Source organism: Theropithecus gelada, chromosome 15, assembly GCF_003255815.1.
Source record: "Theropithecus gelada isolate Dixy chromosome 15, Tgel_1.0, whole genome shotgun sequence".
NCBI classification, from domain to species: Eukaryota; Metazoa; Chordata; class Mammalia; order Primates; family Cercopithecidae; genus Theropithecus; species Theropithecus gelada.
The window spans coordinates 60,633,790-60,656,935 of record NC_037683.1 but is presented as its reverse complement, the minus strand read 5'-3'; the positions used below and the strand labels follow the sequence as shown (position 1 = coordinate 60,656,935).

At 37.2% G+C, this 23,146-nt stretch overlaps 1 protein-coding gene across 1 annotated transcript; it reads right to left on the bottom strand.

Annotated features, from left to right (window-relative positions):
* On the bottom strand, nucleotides 1–22,776 carry IFNB1 (interferon beta 1). The gene is made up of 3 exons (XM_025360310.1): nucleotides 22,766–22,776; nucleotides 15,510–15,518; nucleotides 1–857 (listed from the first exon to the last, which is right to left on the bottom strand). The coding sequence occupies exon 3, from the start codon at nucleotides 760–762 to the stop codon at nucleotides 199–201; it is 564 nt and encodes a 187-aa protein (XP_025216095.1). The 5' UTR covers nucleotides 763–857; nucleotides 15,510–15,518; nucleotides 22,766–22,776; the 3' UTR covers nucleotides 1–198.
* Between the last annotated feature and the right edge of the window lie 370 nt (nucleotides 22,777–23,146).

Sequence of the window (23,146 nt, the reverse complement as noted above, 5' to 3'; positions counted from 1 at the left end):
ATGCATCAAAAATAATTTATTTTCCAAAATAAAGTTTAAATAAAAAATAAAAATAACTCATAATTTAATAAAAATTTTAAAGTCTTCTAGTGTTCTTTCATATGCAGTACATTAGCCATCAGTCACTTAAACAGCCTCTGCCGGTTGAAGAATGCTTGAAGTAATTGTCCAGTCCCAGAGGCACAGGCTAGGAGATCTTCAGTTTCGGAGGTAACCTGTAAGTTTGTTAATGAAGACAAAGTTCCTGAGGATTTCCACTCTGACTATGGTCCAGGCACAGTGACTGTACTCCTTGGCCTTCAGGTAATGCAGAATCCTTCCATAGTATCTTTTCAGGTGCAGACTGCTCATGAATTTTCCCCTGGTGAAATCTTCTTTCTCCAGTTTTTCTTCTAGGATTGTCTTCAGATGGTCTATCTGATGATAGACATTAGCAAGGAGGTTCTCCACAATAGTCTCATTCCAGCCAGTGCTAGATAAATCTTGTCTGAAAATAGCGAAGATGTTCTGGAGCATCTCATAGATGGTCAATGCAGCGTCCTCCTTCTGGAACTGCTGCGGCTGCTTAATTTCCTCAGGGATGTCAAAGTTCATCCTGTCCTTGAGGCAATATTCAAGCCTTCCATTCAATTGCCACAGGAGCTTCTGACACTGAAAACTGCTGCTTCTTTGTAGGAATCCAAGCAAGTTGTAGCTCATGGAAAGAGCCGTAGTGGAGAAGCACAACAGGAGAGCAATTTGGAGGAGACACTTGTTGGTCATGATGAGAACAGGAACAGTGTCGCCTACTACCTGTTGTGCCAGAGCGAAGGCTTCGAAAGTTTGCAGTTAGAATGTCCTTTCTCCATGGGTATGGCCTATTTATATGACCTGGTCCTCTCTCTATTCAGAGGAATTTCCCACTTTCAGTTCTCCCTTTCAGTTTTCCTATGTCATTTGCATATGTAGTAGTTTCTAAAACTCTTTATTTAAACTCCTATCTTATGTTATATATATTAGAAAAAAAGATATACAAACTGTAAGATTTTCTAATGTTTTTTAAAGTTTCAGTGAATGACTAAAGCAAATTGTGAAAAAAGACTTGGGAGAAAGCAAAGGAAAGCAAATGGCCTGAGAATTCAAGAACCTCAAAACAGCCAAAAGATAAAGTTGGTCCTCCCTATCCATGTGTTCTGTACCCGTGGATTCTACCAACTGTAGATGGAAAATATTTTTTTAAAATACAATAAAAATAATAATACAACAACAAAAATAATGTAAATTTTAAAGATACAGTATTACAGCTATTTATATAGCATTTATATTGTATCAGGTATTATAAGTAATCTAGGGATGATTTAAAATATACAGAAATACGTGTGCCGATTATATGCAAATACCACATCATTTTATAAGGAAATTGAGCATCCTCTGATTCTGCTGAGGCAGCAGGATGGTGATCCTAGAACCAATCTTCTTTGGATACTGAGAGACTGAGAGATACCTAGATTTACTGAAAAGCCAATCAGGGAATAGTAGCTGAAACTAGAAGGAGTTTTGCCGAATATGATAATAGGTTACTGTGAGAGGGCCTTGGAAACTTCTGAAAGGCACTGGAATAGTCTAGGGTGTAAGAAATTTTCAAATCAACCAGTCACAGCCCTTTTTGGATAGGATCCTACACGGAGGAGAAACTGCCACAAGTGGAATCACACTTCAGCAGGATGTAAACAACAGAGACAAGGATAGAGAAGCCCCAACCAGGGTGGGATGGAGAACTCAGAAGGCAGGCTACTATGTTTTTGACCATTTCACAGAAGCTGACAGAAGAGGGAGCTCTGTGAAGTTAGAAAAACCACCCTGAACCACTTCCTGGTTCAGGAAAAATAAGCTCTTACAAGACCAAACAACAGAAAAGTACTGAGATGGAATCTCATATAAATTTATTACTAGAAAAAAGAGAAGGCTTTGGGAAGATGGCTGATTAGAAGCATTTGTGGTCTGTGACACTCTGCTCTTGAAGCCTTTGGCCAGGATGGTCTGACTGCCCTGAGCCTGTCATGCTGTGAGAAAGCCCAAACTAGCTGACAAGGAGAGACCATGAAAATTGGCAGTGTATTTCAGAATTTAAAATTTCAAGCAATGAAATTGTTCCTTTAACTTGCAATACCATTACTAGTTATTTACCTATGGCTATCCCTGCAGAAGTATGCATGTGTATGTGCGTGTGTATTATAGATACATACAAAACATATATAAATGTTTATTATATTACTATCATAGTAAAGAAGACAAATGTCCATCAGTAGGGAGCTTGTCAAGCAATACTATCATGTGGACAAGATGGAATATTATTCAGCCATCAAAAAGGATAATCAGCTGATACAGACCCATATCATAGATACATTTAGTGAAAAGAGCAATACATATAAGAAAGGATATGATATTTTCATTTGTTTTGTAAGTTACTAGAAAGGTATACATACGATGCTGTTATATGCATATGTTTTTTTCCTTTGGGTAGAATTACTATCTATTAATAGTAGTTACCCTGGAGAATAATGCTGATAGGGTGAGGAAGCAGCAAGGAAGGAAAATCTTCACCTTTTCACTTCATGCCTTTAGAACTATCTGTATGTGAGTTTTTTCCTTGTAATAAGAAGAGGTCTGGGAAACAGGGTTATTAGGCTACTAGGGAATTAGGTTGTTACATTTGTAATTTAGTGCACTTTGAGAAAATTTAATAAATGTTACTAAATGTTAACCTTTATTTTGTTTTATTTGCATTTAAAATGTTCTATTATGAGCATATATTATTTTTGTCCTTAGGAAATTTGAAAGATACCAGTTAATATTGAAAAATAGAATATAAAATTGTACATACAATATGACTATACAAAAATATGTACAGAAAATTAATAAAAGGAAGTAAACCACCATTTTAATAGTAGCTTGATTTGGCTTGTGAAACTAAAGAGTGATTTTTTTCCTCCTTATATTCTTTGTATTTTCCAATTTTCTACCAGTAAACAAGTATTGTTTCATAACAGACTAATTTACATTATAAAATAAACGAGTCCCAACCTTTCTGGTTATTCTGCCTCTCTATGGGTTTCATTCTCTCTGGCCTTCTGGCCTTTGCAGGCCAGCTCTTAGCAAGACCTTGGCCATCTCATGCATTTTAATAACAATGAGTTTTCGAATATCAAAAAAAATCTCGGCTCTTCAACTCAAAAATGTCTGTTATGTCAGTGATTGAGTAATTCCTTGGGGTTTTGAAAAGCATTCTCAGATTAGTCTGGAATCATCCATAGCTCATAGCACAAAAGCCAATGCAAGGAGCTTCAGAGGTTAGTCAACCTAGAAATGGCCATCCCTCCAGGAAAGAGGAGACAGTCCAAAGAGTCGGGTCACTGGGGCCTGCTCCTACAGAGTGACTTGCAGGCTTGTATAGAGTTGACCTTTCTAGGTGCAACCGAAGGCCTCATCACTGCCCACATCAAAAGGCCTCTGATCCTCCATCCTGAAATGGTCCTTAGAGAGTTCATAATCTAATACAATAAAAACAGCAGTAGTGGCAGTAGTACTAGTTATCATTTATTGAGCACTTACTATTTGCCATTCTTTCAATAATCCTCATAGTAAACATTTGAGATAGGTTATTATCATCCCCATCTTACACAAGAGGGAAATGAGGCTTAGAGAGGCTGCGTAATGTGCCCAAGATACACACTGCTAATAACATGGGTAGATTGCATTTAAAGCTGTGGTCTTTCCTGTAGAATATCAAGCAGACTATGGCTGACATCTTCAGATAGGTTCATGGTGTCAACCATGGTGGTGATGATGGCTCTCAAAGAAAAAAGAAACTACATCTAGTGGAGAAGATGAGGAGGTATTCATTGCCCTAAATGCAGGCAGTGTGCCTAAAGAATTGGTGTGATCACTACAGGTAGAGATGGCTGTGGTGAGGTGACGTGGTTGAGGGCATTCAATTGGTACTGTCCAATAAAGTCACATATGCAATTTACAAAGCTCTAGTAGACATATTGAAAGAGTAAAAGAAACAAGTGAAGTTAATTTTAATAATGCGTTTTATTTAGCACAATATATCCAAAATATTATAATTTCAACATGTAGCCAATATAAAATTATTCTTGAGATAATTAAATTTTGTGTACATTCTTCAAAACATGATGCATATTTTTACACTCACGGTGGAGTTCAATTTGGACTAGTGCCATATAAAATGCTCACCAGACACATGTGGTTAATGGCTACCATGATAGACAATAGATACCATGATATCCACAGCTCTAGATAGACAGAGACCGGCACAAGCACAGCCAAGAGAATTAACAAGTTTGCAGGAGCAAAGACAAGGAGCTTCAATTGTGGACAGGCTTCATTTTAGGAATCAAGGAGACTAAGGGTGGAAAAATGAGGTTGAGCTGTACTATACAGTCTTGAATGCCAGAGTGTAGCATTTGGACTTCATTCAAGAGGTCTTTGTCAAAGAAGAGACTGGAGTTTTTTCCCTGGGCAGAACAATAGGCAGAAATGTTAGACGTGATTGGAACCAGGAGATGTGAGGAGAGGTCCTGCCCAGAGGCTCTCATGGCTGTGGAGCGTGAAACAAAGGCCATAGCTGTGGAAATGCAGCAAAAGGAATGGAAACAGAAAAATAAAAAGGGAATTTTTTTTCTGGTTTCTTCTCTTTGTTCTCTAGCTACTTCCTGCTATTGTGTTCATGAGGCGCTTCCTAATATTCCACTTCCAGTTGCCTTTGTGGAGTTTCTCCTCTACCCCTTCTCCTGAGGATTAGTAATAATCTTGGCAGAAGCTCACCTACGAATGGGTTAAAGTTTCTTCCTTTTAAAGACATCATTTTAAGTTTTAGCTTCATTTCTCTTCTTTTATTGGAGTTGTATCAGAATAACCAGGAAAATTTATTTAACTTTCTGTCTACCAGGGAAACCTATTTCTTAGACCAGCCCAGGGTGTATCTGCATTGTAAGGGTTAATGCCTCAACCCTTTCCTGGCCTTTTCCCCCCCACCCCCGCTTTTTTTTTTTTTTTTTTTTTGAGACGGAGTCTCGCTCTGTCTCCCAGACTGGAGTGCAGTGGTGCGATCTCGGCTCCCTGCAAGCTCAGCCTCCTGGGTTCACGCCATTCTCCTGCCTCAGCCTCCCGAGTAGTTGGGACTACAGGCGCCTGCCACCATGCCTGGCTAACTTTTTTGTATTTTTAGTAGAGACAGAGTTTCACCATGTTAGCCAGGATGGTCTCGATCTCCTGACCTCGTGATCCGCCCGCCTTGGCCTCCCAAAGTGCTGGGATGATAGCCGTAAACCACCGCGCCTGGCCGTCTTTCCCTTTGTTATTTGTCCCTTCTGTGGACATTATTTTTGTACATATCCTCTCCTCCCCTGGTTAACTTTCCATTGTATGAAAAAACTACTTCCAGTCCCTGTACCAGTTCCTTGTGGTTAATGAGGTTTGGAGAGACAGAGTGACATTTAGAAACTAAAACTTGAATGATATTTCTAGTCATTTGAAATCATTTTAATTTGGAAATGCTTTTCTATAAATTTCAGAGATAGGAACCAATTTGTCCTTCTCTTTTGAATATAATTATCTATACGGGACTATTATGTATCTAGAAATGAACATTTTAGTTGTCTTCTCTTCCTTCTCATATCTTCAGTTATTTCTCAAGGAAGAGGGTCCCTATCAAAGAATGATAAATTATACAAGAGGAAGAGTTACTGAGAAGTACATAAACAGTGGCAGAACAGAAATGAACCCAAAAATAATCTTTCAGAAATATCTTGGGAGGCCAATAAATTCTTTCATAAGAGATTAATACATAAACAGGAGAATTCCCACTTCCTCTTTTAAGAAAAAGCTTATAAAACAGTAATATACATAGAAAATTATGGATAAATCTTAAGTATATAGCTCAATGAATTATTATAAAATAAAAACGTCTGCACTCTTTTGTAACCACAAACTAAACATTATCAACACAACAGAAATCTCCCTCTTATTCCCTCGTCTTAGTCTCTTTGGGTTGCTCTAACAAAACACCATAGACTGAATGTCTTATAAACAACAAGCATTTATTTTTACAGTTCTAGAGACTGGAAAAGCCAAGATTAAGGCCCTAGCAGATTCAGTGTCTGATGAGGGCTTGCTCTTTGCTTTGTATACAGCACCTTCTCATTGCATTCTCATATGGTAGAAGGGGAAAACAAGGTCCCTCAGGCTCAGGCTTCTTTTATAAGGCACCAATCCCGTTTGTTAGGGCTCTTCTCCCATTACCTAATTACCTACTAAAGGACCCACTTCTTAAAATGATTGCATTGGGGATTAGGTTTTAACATGTGAAATTTGGGGGACACAAACCTTCAGACTCTAGCACCTCGCAATCATTATTCTCTCTCCTCTCGCTTGTCACTACTTTCTTCTCCCGATGTCGCTACCATGCAGTCCTTTAACATTCTATATTCTGCCTGTTTCTGAGCTTTGTATAAATGGTTTCTTACCCTCAATAGAATATCTGTGAAATTCATCTATCTTGTGTTTATAGTTTATTAATTTACATTAATGTGTCTTACTCTAATTAGAAGTATACCACAATGTTTTATCCCTTCTACTACTAATAATTTTAAAAAAATATTTGCCATGATGATTAATGCTGCTATGAAATTCCTTGTCTGTATTTTTTACTGCACATTAGTACATACTTCTCTTGGGTATATGCCTAGAATGAAGTAACTGGATCATAGAATATGTATATGTTCAGATTTAGCAGATAATATTGTAATGACTTCCCAAATGTTTGTACCAATTTACATTCTTACTATCAGTGTTTGAGAAGTTTCAGTTGTATCAGACTCTTGCCAACTTTGATATTATCAGTCTTTTTAATTTCAGCCATTCTATTGTTGTACAATAATACTTCATTATAGTTTAATTTGCATCTCTCTGATTATTAATAAGTTTCAACATCCTTTCATATGTTTATTGACCATTTGGATATTTTCTTTGTGAAGAGCTTGTTTCAATCTCTTGTTGACTTGTCAGATTTTAAAAATTATATGCAGATGATATAATTGTTTACATACAAAATACAAAAGAATTTATAGATAAACGATTCAAATTCAGCAAGGTCGCCAAGCACAAGATCAATATTAACAATCAATCATCTCTCTTTAGCAACAAAAAAGTGAAAAATTACATTTTAAAAATGACACCATAGACAATGTATAAAAATAATCTACTTGGAAATAAATCTAGGCAAAGAAGTGCAAGACTGTTACTCAGAAAACTTACAAATTGTAAATGAGAGGTTAGTGAAGATCTAAATGAATGAAGATCTAAATAAACTTACCAATTGTGAGAGAAATTAATGAATATCTAAGTTAATGCAGAAACAGAGAGACATACCATATTCATGAACTAAAAGACCTAATATTGTGAAGGTATACTTTCTTTGCACATAAATTTATAGTCAATATGTTCACCCCCCAAAAAAGCTGTTTGTTAACTTGCCAACCTCATTCTAAAATTTATATAGAAGTCCAAAAGACAATAACAAAAATATTCTTGTAGAACAAAATGGGAAAGAATGTTCCACTAAATATCAAGATTTAGAACAAAGCATGAGATGTGTGGGGATAGACAGTGAGACTGATAAAATAGAGTAGAGCTCAGAAAAAGACCCATTGATATATGTAAATGATTTAGGAAAAAATATGGCATTTTACAGTGGGAAAATGATGATCTTTTTCTTTTTTAGAAAAACAGGGAAATAACTGTATATTTATATGTAAAAAATAAAAGTGAACCCATATGTCATACCATATGCACACACACAAAAAATCCAGTGAATTATAAGTCTAAATGGAGAAGGCAAAACTTTAAACCTTTTAGAAAATAATATAGAAGCATGCCATCATGACTTCAGTGTAGAGAAAAATGTCTTATGACTTGAAGTCCTAACCACAAAGAAAAGATTGTTAATTAGATGGCATGAATATTAAGACTTATTTTTAAAATTAAAAAAACATTAAGAAAATTCAGGCCATAGAATGACAGAAAATATTTGTAGCACTCCAGAAAAGAGAATTATAATATGCAGATTATAAAAAGAAGTCTTACAAATCAGTAGAAAATAAAACTAGACAAAAATTTGAACAGACAAAAGAGAAACTCTAAATAATCATTACACATAAGAAACTCAATCTCAGAAATCAGAGAACTATCATTGTATATACACTAAATTAGAAAAATATTAGAAGGCTGAGTAGCATCAATGGCAATATTGATAGTATATAACCTTGATATGATGTGATAAGAACAGTACTTTACCCCATGGACTTCCTCCCCAAACCCTTACCCCTGTTTAAGTCATGACAAATACACTTTAAAAACCATTACCCTATATCTAACCAGTACTCCTCAAAACTATCAAGGTCATCAAAAATAAGAAAAGTCTGAGGAACTGTCAAAACTAAGAGGAACCCAAGGAGACATGAGAATTAAATGTAATGTGGCATTCTGAATGAGATCCCAGAATAGAAAAAGAACAGTATCTAAAAAACTAATGAAATGTAAATGAAGTTTGAACTTTAGTTTTTTTTAAAGAAAAGAGTAGCATTAACATGGCAAAGCCATTTTCATATTTTTCTTGACCATTAAGTACAAGTCTATAATTAAAAATTTTTTAAATGTAGTCTGGAATATTGCCAGAAACAAAAGTACAGCAGATACCTGTGCTGTTGCCTAGCTATCCATGGCTGATTGGTCTAAAATGAGATACATTAACTCTCCTCCATGTTTTTTGTTTTCTTTTTAAATGAAAGACTTTACTTTTTAAGAGCAGTTTCAGGTTCATAGCAAAATTGAGAAGAAGATACAGTCAAGTTGAGGAAGTTTTCCTCTATTCCTAGTTTACTGAGAGATTGCATCATGAATGGGTATTAAATTTTTGTCAAATGCTTTTTCTGTATCTATCAATATGACCATGTGATTTTCTTCTTTAACCTGTTGATGGGACAAATTACGTTAATTGATTTTCAAATGTTGAACCACCCTTGCATATCTGGAATAAATTCTACTTGGTTGTGGTGTATTTTTTTTTATGCATTCTTGGATTCTTTTTGTTAATATTTTGTTGAAAATGTTTGTCTCTTTGTTCATGAAAGATATTGGTCTGTTGTTTTCTTTTCTTGTAATGTCATTTTCTAGTTCTGGTGTTAAGGTAATGCTGGCCTAGTTGAATGATTTAGGAAGTATTCCCTCTGCTTCTGTCTTCTGAAGGAGATTGTAGAAAGCTGGTATAATTTTTTTTTTTAAATATTTGATAGAATTCACTAGTGAACCCATCTGGGCATTGTGTTTCCTGTTTTGGGAGGTTATTAATTATTGATTCAATTTATTTAACAGACGTAGGCTATTCAGATTGTTTATTTCTTCTTTTTACATTTTTCAGATTATGTCTTTCAAGGAATTGGTTCATTCTATTTAGTTATCAAATTTGTAGGCATAGAATAGTTCATAGTATTTTTTTAATTCACTTTCAATGCCTATAAAATTTGCAGTGATGTTCCCACTTTTATTTTTGATATTAGTAATCTATGTCCTCTTTTTTCCTTAATTATCCTAGGTAGATGCTTATCAATTTTATTTATCTTTTCAAGAACCAGCTTTTTTATGTTGATTTTCTCTATTGATTTACTGTCTTCAATTTTATTGATTTCTGCTCTAATTTTTATTTATTTATTTATTTATTTTACTTACCTTGGATTTACTTTGCTCTTATTTTTCTACTTTCCTAAAGCAGAAGCTTAGGTGATTAATTTTTACAACGTTCTTTTTTTCTAATATTGCACTCAGTGCTATAAATTTCCCCATAAACACTGCTTTCACTGGATTCCACAAATTTTTGTTAAGTTGTGTTATTTTCATTTAGTTCAATATATTTAAAAGTTTCTTTTGCCAACCAAGATTACTTTACCCAACAAAGTTGACCTTCAGAAATGAGGGAAAATAACTTCACCAGACAAACAAAAGCTGAGGTAGGATGGCACTACTAGACCTACTGACAAGAAATGCTAAAGGGAATTCTTCAAGCTGAATAAAAGGATTCTAGTTAATAACATAAAAACATGAAAGAATAAAACTTACTGTAGGAATAGGAACAGCTTTTGTCTGCAGCTCCCAGCAAGACCAACACGGAAGGTGGGTGATTTCTGCATTTCCAACTGAGCTACCCAGTTCATCTCACTGGGATTGGTTAGACAGTGGGTGCAGACCATGGAGGGCAAGCAGAAGCAGGGTAGGGCGTTGCCTCATCCGAGAAGCACAAGGGGTTGGGGAATTCTCAGGAAGCCATGAGAGACCATGCTGTGAGGGACAGTGCTATCTGACCCAGATACTATGCTTTTTCCATGGTCTTCACAACCCACAGACCAGGAGAGTCCCTTGGATGCTTACACCACAAGGGCCCTGGGTTTCAAACACAAAACTGGGCAGCCATTGGGGCAGACACCGAGCTAGCTGCAGGAGTTTTTTTTTTTTTGCACCCCAGTGGTGCCTGGAACACCAGTGAGACAGAACCGTTCACTCCCCTGGAAAGGGGGCTGAAGCCAGGGAGCCAAGTGGTCTAGCTCAGTGGATCCCACCCACACAGAGGCCAGCAAGCTAAGATCCACTAGCTTGAAATTCTTGCTGCCCACACAGCAGTCTGAAGTCAAACTGGGACACTCAAGCTTGGTGGGGGGAGGGGCATCTGCCATGACTGAGGCTTCAGTAGGCAGTTTTCCCCTCACAGTGTAAACAAAGCTGCCTGGAATTTTGGACTAGGCAGAGCCTACTGCAGTGCCTCAAAGCAGCTGTAGCCAGACTGTCTCCCTCGATTCCTTCTCTCTGGGCAAGGCATCTCTGAAAGAAAGGCAGTGGCCCCAGTCAGGGGCTTATAGATAAAACTCCCATCTCCCTGGGATAGAGCACCTGCAGGAGGGGGCAGCTGTGGGCCCAGCTTCAGCAGACTTAAATATTCCTGCCTGCCAGCTCTGAAGAGAGCAGCAGATCTCCCAGCACAGTGCTCGAGGTCTGATAAGGGACAGACTGCCTCCTCAAGTGGGTACCTGACACCCATACTTCTTGATTGGGAGACACCTCCCAGCAGGGGTCGACAGACACCTCATACAGGAGAGCTCCAGCTGGCATCTGGCAGATGCCCCTCTGGGATGAAGCTTCCAGAGAAAGGAGCAGGCAGCAATCTTTGCTGTTCTGCAGCCTTCACTGGTGATACCCAGGCAAACAGGGTCTGGAGTGGACCCACAGCAAACTCCAGCAGACCTGCAGAAGAGGGGACTGACTGTTAGAAGGAAAACTAACAAACACAAAGCAATGGTATCAACATCAACAAAAAGGATGACCACGAAAATCTCCATCTGAAGGTCACCAAAAGCAAAGTCCAATGGTAAATCAATCCATGAAGATGAGGAAAAACCAGCACAAAAACGCTGAAAATTCCAAAAACCAGAATGTCTCTTCTCATCCAAAGGATCACAACTCCTCACCAGCAAGGGAACAAAACTGGATGGAGAATGAGTTTGATGAATTGACAGAAGTAGGCTTCAGAAAGTGGGTAATAACAAACTCCTCCGAGCTAAAGGAGCATGTTCTAACCCAATGCGAGGAAACTGAGAACCTTGATAAAAGATGAATTGCTAACTAGAATAACTAGTTTACAGAAGAACATAAATGACCTGATGGAGCTGAAAAACACAGCACCAGAACTTCGCAAAGCGTACACAAGTGTCAAGAGCTGACCTGATAAGTGGAAGAAAGGATATCAGAGATTGAAGATCAACTTAATGAAATAGGTTTCAATATATAGATATTGGAGAAATTCAAGAGCTAATAGGCACCACACCAGAGGCATTAACAGAAGATGACTTGACAGAGATACGTGCTTCTGAACCAGTGACAGACAATTAGGAAGAAAAACATAGGAGAAGCAGTGCCAGAAGACAAATTGGCATTAGACAATCTGGCAGAAGAGTTCTGATTATTCAAGACTACTTTTGGCTTCTTTTAGGACATGGACCCCTTTATGACATGGGCACTGAAACTAAAGCAAGTGATGGAAGAATGATTGGTACCATATATATAAAAATTTTCAGAAAAACGAAAAAGCAAAAAAGTTACACAGAAATTATAATTTATTTCCATAAAGTTACATTGTGCCTGCTTCTTCTGCTTCTCTCCTCACCTCTTCACCTCTGCCACCCCTGAGACATCAACACCAACCCCTCCTCTTCCTTCTCCTCCTCAGCCTACTCAACATGAAGACAAGGAAGAAAATCTTTATGGTGATTCATTTCCACTTAACAAATAGTAAGTATATTTTCTCTTCCTTATGATTTTCTTGATAACATGTTCTTTTTTCTATCTTACCTTATTGTAAGAATACAGTATATAATACATATAACATAAAAATTTATATCAATCAACCATATGCTATAGGTGAGGATTCTAGTCAAAGGTGGGCTACTAGTAGTTAAGTTTTAGGGAATCAAGAGTTGTACAGAGATTTTTAATTACACGGGGGTCAGTGCTCCTAATGCCTATGTTGTTCAAGAGTCCGCTATAAGCCAAAACAACAGTCTCCAAACAGCATCTCCCTTGGCAAACTGAATGTTTGGCCATGGTACCCAAAGGTAGAATGAAGATTAAAGTGGAAATACATATATATATTAGATATATTAAATTATATATAATATATAATATATATTAAATTATATATTATATATTAAATTATATATAATATATATTTCTACTTTAATATATCATATATTCAATATATTAAATTATATATTATATATTAAATTATGTATATATTGTATATATCCACTTTAATATATATTATATATTTCCATTAAAGTGGAAAAATATATATAAGATATCTCATATAAGATATATCTCATATATATCTTATATATAAGGAATATATATGATAAGATATATATCATATATATTTCCACTTTAATGAAAATATATTTCCATTAAATATATTTATTCGATAAATATATTTCCACTTTAATTTAAAATATATAAGATATATTAAATTATATATATATAAGAAGTCAAGGGTGACTTTATTTTGCCAAAAATCACATGCTTCCCTTTTACAATGCATCACAGGATCTGAGAGAATTAGAGACTCCAATTCAAATTAATAGTTAGAACTTTTTGCTTGTATCTTAGTAGATGTAATAAGCCATAGCCATTAATAAAATAGTTTTCTTGTGTGTGGTAATGATTTAAATGAACTGTTTTGGCATGATGCAAAATTTGCATTGGTCTAATATCCACTTTATATTACAATGTATCTTGGTTTGAAAAATTTTTTTTAAAGAATAAAATGGATTTCTTGTAGACAACATATTTTTGGTTCTTGCTTTTTGATCCACTCTGACAAGCTCTGTTTTTTTTTTGTTTTGTTTTGTTTTTGTTTTTGTTTTTGTTTTTGAGATGGAGTCTTGTTCTGTCGCCCAGGCTGGAGTGCAGTGGCGCAATCTCAGCTCACTGCAAGTTCCATCTCCCAGGTTCGTGCCATTCTCCTGTCTCAGCCTCCCGAGTAGCTGGGACCACAGGCGCCCACCACCACGCCCAGCTAATTTTTTGTATTTTTGGTAGAGATGGGGTTTCACCGTGTTAGTCAGGATGGTCTCGATCTCCTGACCTCGTGATCTGCCTGCCTCAACCTCCCAGAGTGCTGGGATTACAGGCATGAGCCACCACGCCTGGCCGAAGCTATGTCTGTTAATGGTGCATTTAAACTATTGACATTGAACGTGATTAGTGATGTAATTAGATTAATATCTACCATACTTATAACTGTTTTCTACTTGTTGCTCTTTTTCTTCATTCCCAATTTTGTTTTCCACTCTTTTTCTACCTTTTGTGGTTTCAACTGAGCATTTTATAGAATTCTGTTTTCTCTCATTTCTTAGCATATCAGTTATACTTGTTGCTATTTTTATTTTGAGAAAACTGTTATATGTTAAATTATGGACTTTAAAAAAGTTTTTATTTTACCTTTACTTATTTCTTCTCTGAGAAATTTCCTTTATTTAGATCTAAGTTTCTGATCTATATCATTTTCCTTCTCACTAAAAAAAAATCCTTTTAAAATTTATTGCAAAGCCGGTCCACTGATAACACATTCCCTCAATTTTTCTTTGTTTGAGAAAGTCTCTATTTCTGCTTCACTTTTGAAGGATAATTTGCAAGGAATAGAATTCTAGGTTGGTGGGGTTTTTTTCTAAATTCTTGAGGTAAGGTATTTTTTTTTTCCTCTGGTTTATTTCAGGATATTTTCTTTACCTTTGATTTTCTGTAGTTTGAAATGATATGCCTAGGTGTAATTTTTCCAGCATTTATCCTAGTTGGTGTTCTCTGCGCTTCTTGCAGCTGTAGTTTGATGTCTGACATTAATGTGAATAAATTCTCAGTCATTGTTGTTCAAATATTTCTTCTCTTTCTTTCCCTCTTTTCTTTTTCTGATATTTCCATTACATGGATGTTACACATTTTGTAGTTATCTTGCTGTCTTTGACATTCTGTTCTCTTTTTTTCCTAGTTCTTATTCTCTTTTCTTTTCAGTTTTGAAAGTTTTCATTGATAAATCCTCATGCTCAGAAATTTTTTTCTTCAGCTTTGTCTGGTCTACCAATAATAACATCAAAGGCATTTTTCAGTTTTTGTTTGATTTCTGAGAACTTCTATCTAAACTCAGCTTCCAGTACCATAGCAGCTAGCAGCCTTGCCCTGATGGGAAATGAAACTGGTCGTGGGTGTTTACAATTTGTCATTCACGAGGCAATTCTTTTTCCTGGCAGATGGAATAATGCTTAGATGTCCAATCCATGACCAGGGGATCCCTCACATGGGAAACCTGTTTATACTGGCAGATGCCTGCGTGAGTTTTTTCTCACCTGTGCACAGCTTATGCCTGCCTGACCATCCCCCTGGCCCTGAGAGCCTGAGCTTGTCTTCTTCCCAGCTACCCAGAAAACATCTGGCATGGGGCAACTCCTCCTTCTTCGAATGTAGTACACCACCACAATAGGCAAGCACTTCAAAGACTTTACTTACAGCTCCTAGGCAGGAAAGGTGTAATGAGGCAGGAATGAAGAGTTAGGCAAAGAATGAGAGAAATCACGTGGGCAACTGGCAGAATATATAAGGGAATAGGGTATGTGTCACTTTAAGTTCACAGGAAAATGCTTGAATGATTTATACGAAATGGCCGGAAAGCAGGGAGCCCAGTCTGCTAGGTGGGAGAGATGCCACTAAGTTCTTATCTCTGACCACTGACTTAGGCCGTTTGGGTGTGGTGTAGAACTATAAACTATGCAAGGGTGACTGAGCCCTGCTGTGGCATGACAAAGTTAAACTTACATTCAAAATGTATGCTGAGGCAACTTAAAATTATAAGATTCCCCTACACTCTCAGACTGTTTTTGACCTTTAGCATTTCTTTTTGGTTCTTCCTTTTTTTTTTTTTTTTTTGAGACAGAGTCTTCCTCTGTCACCAGGCTAGAATGCAGTGGCACGATTTTGACTCACTGCAATCTCCACCTCCGGGGTTCAAGTGATTCCCCTGCCTCAGCCTCCCGAGTAGCTGGTACTACAGGCATACGCCACCACGCACAGCTAATTTTTTGTATTTTAGTAGAGAAGGGGTTTCACCATGTTGGCCAGGATGGTCTCGATCTCCTGACCTCGTGATCCGCCGACCTTGGCCTCCCAAAGTGCTAGGAATTACAGGCGTGAGCCACGACGCCCAGCCTTGGTTCTTTCATAGGCTTTCCATCTCTCTGGTTGCATTGCCCATCTGTTCTTGCATGCTGTCTACTTTATCTGACAGAGCACTTAATCATAGTTTAAAATTCTCAGTCTGATAATACCAACATTCCTGCTATGTCTGGTTCTGATGCTTGCTCTGTATCTTCAAATTCTGTCTTTTTGTGTTTTAGTATGCCTCATCATTTTACTACTGCAAATAGGCCTTTAAAAATGTGTCAGTAAGGTATTAGGAAGGGGAGGTATTCTCTAGTCCATTAGGTCTCTGTTTTTAGTGAGCCTGTGCCTCTGGACTGTGAACTTCAAAAGTGTTTCTGTGTCCTCCCTCCCCCTTTAGGTGGAGTAGGGTGGCTAGAACTGGCTGGAGTTGGGTGTTTTTCTTCCTCAAAGTCAGATGAAAATAGGCTCTAATAAAAGCCCAGGAGATTAAGCTCTAGTCAACTAGCTTTTACTGAGTGCAGACCTTGTTAAGAAGAATGGAGTGCTCCAAATGTTCTCAACTTTATTGCTGGAAGCACTAGAGACTTTTTCTCTGATATTTCCTGTGAGAACCAGCTCAATCACCTGGAGATAAAATGCAAAAAGTATGAGGACCCTCCTATAACTGAGTCCTCTTGAGTTTTTAATTCTCAGTTGTCCACACTGAGCCTTCACCAATTCATCAATTATAGTCCAGCTTTTCCTGGTTCCCTTAGTGGTTTCCACTGATGAATCTCTGTTCTGGTTTGAGCTATAACCCTCTGGATTTGCCCGCCTTTTTCTCCAATCTTGGAAGTAATAATTTTCTCTGAGTCCTCCCTTCTTATGAACCCAAACAGAGTTTTTGGATTTTACGTCTGTTCAGCTTGTTAGGACAGAGTGGCCATTGTCAAGCTCCTTACTTGTAGAAGTGGCTACAATTGAACTTTTAATTCAAGTAAGAGGATCAAAAACCAATGAAAACTATTATATTACTACAGAGTTTTTTCTGTTAAGTTGAGAGTGATTTTTTTTTACCTTGATCACCAATGAAGATTAATCAGCTTCTCTCATTTGCTACTTTTGTAAGCGAGCAGGGGACATTTAAGCACATGGTGGGTGGTAAGCATCATTAAGGTGGGAAATCAGACTGCAATAGGATGCTATCAAGGCCAGGACAAGGCAGTTACTTCTTTCACCTGATAAATACACATTTATTTCATAAATATTTATTAATTAATGTATTAATGAATATTAAGTACTTGGTAAATAATATTTATATTTTTATTGAATATTTAATACTATATATTGAGCACTCCATAAATAGAAATAATGAATATTGGAATATTATTGGGCTATTCTAAAAATGTCTTTCAATAAAGTTATGCTGTTGGCTTGATTATATGTGTTGTGCATTCTTTCTGAGTTTATTCCAGCGTATTTTATGCTTTATTATTGTTATATTTTGAAGAAAGTTATTTTTTCATTACCTTTTCTACTTTTTAATGGGACTAATTTTCATTACACTTTATGTATATGTGTATTTTTGTTATTTTAAGTGAACATTTAAAACTTCCTGAATTATATTACTAATATGACAAATATCAATAAATAGAAACACATGAGCACAATCTTTTTGGATGTGTCCACAATTTTTAATTGTCAGTGGCTTCCAAAACCAAAACAGTTGAGAACTGCTGATGTTGATAATATTTACAAGAGCCTATTTAGGTGGTTAATTTGGCATATAATAGTATTAATCTCTATTTTTATTGGTTGTCTTCTTTAAATCATAGGAAAACAAATGTGGAATTTTCCTGACCATGGGTAGTGACTATGGTGTAGCTTCAAATTGCATTTGGAGGAAAGTCTATTGGAAAAGGACGGGAAAGGGAGGTAATGAGGACGCAAAAGGCAGAAGAGCTTTGTTCAAAAACAATACCCTCCACAATAATAAAATAAAGGGAAATCTCACCAAACTCTTAATTACATTGGAAAATTTTGCTCAGTGACCAAGAAAGTTCCTGTGAAACTTGGGAATCACAAAGGAAAAGCCTAAGTTCAGGGAAAGGAAAAGAATTTGTTTTTCTCTCTTCAACTTGCTGCCTCCCTCTCACCCTCATTCAGCTCCTGAAGCTGCTTCTTTCCATGCTGGACTTTATAACCACAAGCCAACAGCTAGTTGGGTAGGGAATCCACCTTCAGACCTCCCACCTGGTGTGAAGAGGCAGAGCATGCCGCTGAGATGTATATGCCACTGTTCTCAGACATTTCTCCGTTCCTTTTCCCTTTCCCACATCCTGGATGTCTTGTCATAGTCAAAAGTCAAAGGCCTCTGACTAGATCCATTCATTAGTTTCCGTTCTGTCACCTAAGAATCCAGGAAGGACTAGGTCGCTTCACTGGGGGCTCTGCCTATCTTGTTAATGTTGGGATTCCTGACATGATACCAAAATAACGGCACGTTGGACATTGAGAAAACTGCAGAATCAAAAAGGTCATTCTCTGACTTTGTCTCACCTATCTGTGTGAAAGTTGGTCATAAAATAATAATCTGTCCTATCTCCCCTGAAAGCACGTCGTAAGACCCCCATGTAACAAGCGTCCTTCCCTGTTTTTGGAGGAAAGGAATAAAGACACAGGGACACCAAGAATAATCTGAACAAGTAGGCCTTGCTAAGTCCCCCTCAGTTTATTACCATTACTTCATATCCCCTTTGTGTCTAATATGCTTTTACACAACTGTCTGTTTTTCATTAAACCTAAGCATAAAAATAGACAGTTTCCCTGGGTCTTTGGATCTTCATTTCTAAAGCCTCTTGTCTCCCATAAAAATTAGTTTAAAAATTAGTTATGGTTTTCTCTTGTTAATCTTCTTTATTATCGGGGTATTAGCCATGAACCTTGCAATAGGTGAGAAAATGCACTACTGTTTTTTCCCACACTAATGACATCTTCTCCCTTATGCAAACACAACCAGAGGGTCCTACAGTCTTCACCCTCAGCCAAAGTTAGAGTGCTCTCATCAATGGATTGATGGCCCAGGGACACACAAGGGCTGTGCTGAGGCTCATAAAACAATACCCCAAAATGACAGCCACAGAAGCAGCCTCAGAAGCAAAACATTCTCTGACTTTCTCCCGCCCTTCTCTCTGTGGCCGCTTATTCTCTCCAATCTCTCTAGAATCCCTCTTCCCAAGGCAGGCCATAGAAACCAGAATTCCTTTCCCCAAAGCCAGCCCTAAAACCTAAACATATTACTTCAACCTCCTCCTTGCCTTTCTGTGTAAAAGATGGCCATAAGGAAATTATCTGACCTGCCTTATCTGATGGTAGATTATAACTTCACTCAGAGAGGGCCTTGCCCCATTCTCAGAGTAAGGAATGTTGCACAAAAAGCCCAGAAGAATCCAGACTGACAGGCCTTGCTAGGCTTCCTCATTCAGTCTATTAGCATTAGATCATGCCCTTTTTGTTCAGTCATTTTTCTACATAGCTGTCCAATTCTTCATTAACCTAAGCATAGAAATGGTATCTTTGGGCTTTCATTCTGAAGACTGCCATGTCACTACTATAGTAGTTTCCCGTGAAACTACTATACAATTAATTTGTATGCCTTTTTGCCTATGAATCTGCCTTTTGTCAGATGATTTTCAGTGAGCCTTCAGAGGTCAAAGGGCTAGTTTTCCCCTGACCCCTACAGCTGCCCACCCAACATTTCCTACCATGTGCTACCTGGATTCCCTCTGCTAGAAACTCCACATTGGCTCTATCCAATACAGACTTCAGTCACCCTCCAGCCTGGGTTTACTTTTCTCTTTCGATATCAAGCACTTGTCTGAGCTGGACGTATTTAATCCTCACAACCACTCTCAGGGGTAAAGGCAGCCAGGCCTAGGGTTAAGAAGAGAATACACGGACAACACACTTACAGCAGCTGCTGAGTAAGCACCAGCTCCATTCCCTCCACAAACACGTGGACATGTCTATTTTTGGTTTTCTGTGGGTGCTTCCTATCTCGGAAGCAGTTTCTGGCACTTCTTCAAAGTGAAACCAAAACCCTGTACATCATTACAACTTAGAGCTAATTACATTTTTATTTCATCATCAGGGGCTGTATGATGAACCAGGTGGTGCAAAAATAACGAGAGTGATGTAACAAGTGAAAAGGAAACTAAATGTGAATTGTCGAATTGGAATTGAAGAATGGAGCGGGGATTCCCCTTTGCCCTGGCGCTCGCCTGAGGCGAGTGCAGCTTATCTTCACAAGGCGAAAGATTCTTCTGGCTGCCTGGAAGATGCCTCTGTTATTTTAGTGAAAACATTTAGCTCCTCGAAAGGTAGAGAGAACCAAGAGGTAAAGTGTGCCATTGTAGACAGCTGGTGTGTGTGCCGGTAGCAGTGCTTCTGTCTACATCCTGGGATATTTGCTGCAAAATGCTTGGCTCAGTCACCAAGTGAATGGCTGTGTCTGCCTCCCGCTTGCGAGTAGTTGAGCTGGCATTAAAAAGTTCCTGGCTGGTTCTTTTGAAATTACCTCACCTTCCTGCAGACGTAAAACATTAGGGAATAATCCTCCAATCAGTTTCAAGTAGGAGAGCTCACATGTAAGCAGCCTTATTTAAGTGCCAGGCATCATTCTGAGCATGTTATGTAAATTAAACAATTCTCACCACAGTTTTACGAGGTAGGACTGTGGTTATCTTAATTTTACAGATAAGGGAACTGGGCAAAGCGAGGTCTATTTCCTTTTCCCGTTATGATGTCCCAAAACAGCATTCTGCTCCTTGAGTTCTAGTAGGAACATTCAAAGTCTGGTTCACCTTTCCCTTCTCACTCTGGACCCCTGGAGGGAAGAAAACTTGGTCTCATTCCTAGCTCTTATTTTTCACTTATTTCTTATTTTTAGAAAATGTACAATTCTGCCAACTCTTAGCTTTAGCTCTTGCTTTCAAATGACTTGCACATCTCTGTCCTTTCTCCCCTTTTCCAAAATTTTCAATGTCATTTGCATCCTTCCATCAGTTCTAAAATGCTGTTTACTTGTGGATGTCTCTCCATTTTACGCCCTGTTCTGAGCCTGTGGCTCTTTGCAAATACAGCACTTGCAGAACACTCATCATTCTGTTCGGTAGTCAATGTTTTGTTTTATCCTCTCTTTTCCAGAAGATTAGTGTTTTAAATCTGAACTTTGTCTCCCCAGTCATTAGCACAGCAGCCAATGGTAGAAACTTAAGTATTGTTTATTGAGTAAATATATGCTGCAATATATGCTTCAATGAGCTTGTGACTGTCAAATATCAAGGAGTTGTCTTGGCAATGTTTGCTGAGGGTTCATTTAATGAATTCTCTTGACAAGAATTTGAGAACCACCTATCTCATGAGCACATTGATGGGCAATGTGAACAAAGGAAAAATAAAATTCACAAGAGAATACAATTTATGTTGAAAAGAACACTAAATATTATTTTAGATAAATGTAGCCCCAACACATGTGGGTCTTCTTGCTCCTTCTCTCTCTTGGCATCCAAAAGAAATGCAAACCCATAATCAAAAGTGTTTAAATTTTAATATAGTTCCTCATTAAGGCCCTTGAAGAGACAGCAAAGTGGCAAATTATGTCATAAGACTATTCAGTAAAACATACTTAGCTCCTGTTTTAACAGGAAATAGAAGCAAATGGAAAACTAACCAATTCATTTTATGAAAATAAAATCATATAACCCAGATAACAAGAAAAGCCAACAAATTGTAGGACACTTTTATAAACATGAAGATAAAAGTACCATGTTATATATTAGGAAGTCAAACCCAGAGATGTGCTCTAAATAAAAAACTAGAATGTAACCAATAATTCAGTGGTAACATACGATAATCTGTTCATGTAATTACTATATTAGTATGTGACAAAGGGAAAAAATACACCAATCTCACAAGGTACCAATAAACTCCCATATTAATTAAAAAGCAATACCTTAGCCTACCAAGGCTAGAACCAGCTTAACTCTGATAAATGTTATTGCATCTATTAAGAGTGCCCTCTACTATAAGTAACAGACAACTTAGCTAATTGAGTCTAAAATAATGAAGACATTTGCTCAGTCCGCATAATTGGAAATCTGTAGGGCAGTATTCCTACAAGGATGATAGAGAGTTCCCATTGCTGCACATCTCGCCAGCATTTGGTGCCGTTAGCATTCTGAATTTTGGTCATTCTAGCAGGTGTGTAGTGCCTCCGCACTTGTTATTGTGCAACTAGGCCTATAGCAGCAAGGAGAATATGCGAGAATGTAACACAAGGATTAGGCTTTTTTTCCTGCCAATGGCTAGTTGACTGTCCCAACACGGGCTTTTCCCATTGGTTTGAAAAGCCACTTTTACTTTATGCAAAGAAGCAATAAATTCAATTTTCTTTTTTTAAACTTTGTTTCTGTTTTCTTGACTGAGTTTTCTATTCTTGCAATAATACCACTTGGTTTTAATTTCTGCAGTCTTATAAGATCATTTTGGATTTTACAAGGCAAGTCCCTCTGTAAATTTATTCCTTTCTCAGATTTTCTGATGTATTATTTTTTGATGCATTTTGTAGTCAGCTCATCAAATTCCAATTAAAAATCTTGTTGAGGTGTTGTTTGGGAATGCATTGAATTTATGTATAAATGTGTATAATAAAGCAATTAAAAACAATTCAGTAGATTTTTATGTACTAATAGAGAAAAATCTCTAAGATCTATCATTAAGTAAAAAAATTAAACATTTATGAAATACAAACACACTTAATATCCACTAAATAGTTCTATATGTATAAATTTATTAAATAAATGAGGAAATGACTAAAAGGATACTCATTAAAGTATTAACTATGTGAAAGTGGGATGGTAACAGGTCAATATGACTTTTCACTTGTATGAATTATTCTAATTTTTAATCATGACAATACATTCATGTATTTTTTATAAATATAAATAAACTCAAGAAATCTTTTTTAGTTCTCTAAAGTAACACTCTTTAGGGCAGTTACTTAACTTTGCATCTGCTTATCCATCTTTTTGTGAGCTTCAGCCTGCTTTGGTCTTTTTACTCCACTTTGAACAGTCAAGTAAGACTTTTTGCTCCTGAATAAGAAGCTTCATTGTGATTTTCCAACCTTTACCTCAGTGGACCAAGCAGAGATAGGCCTCAGTCTATGATTAACTCATTACTGATTAACTCATGATCACCAAGGTACTGATTTACAAATTCATTAGACTTTTCTCAGTTTTAATAGCAACATTAATGATAATCCAGTTTAAGGGCCAAGTATTGTTCTGTACTGCATACA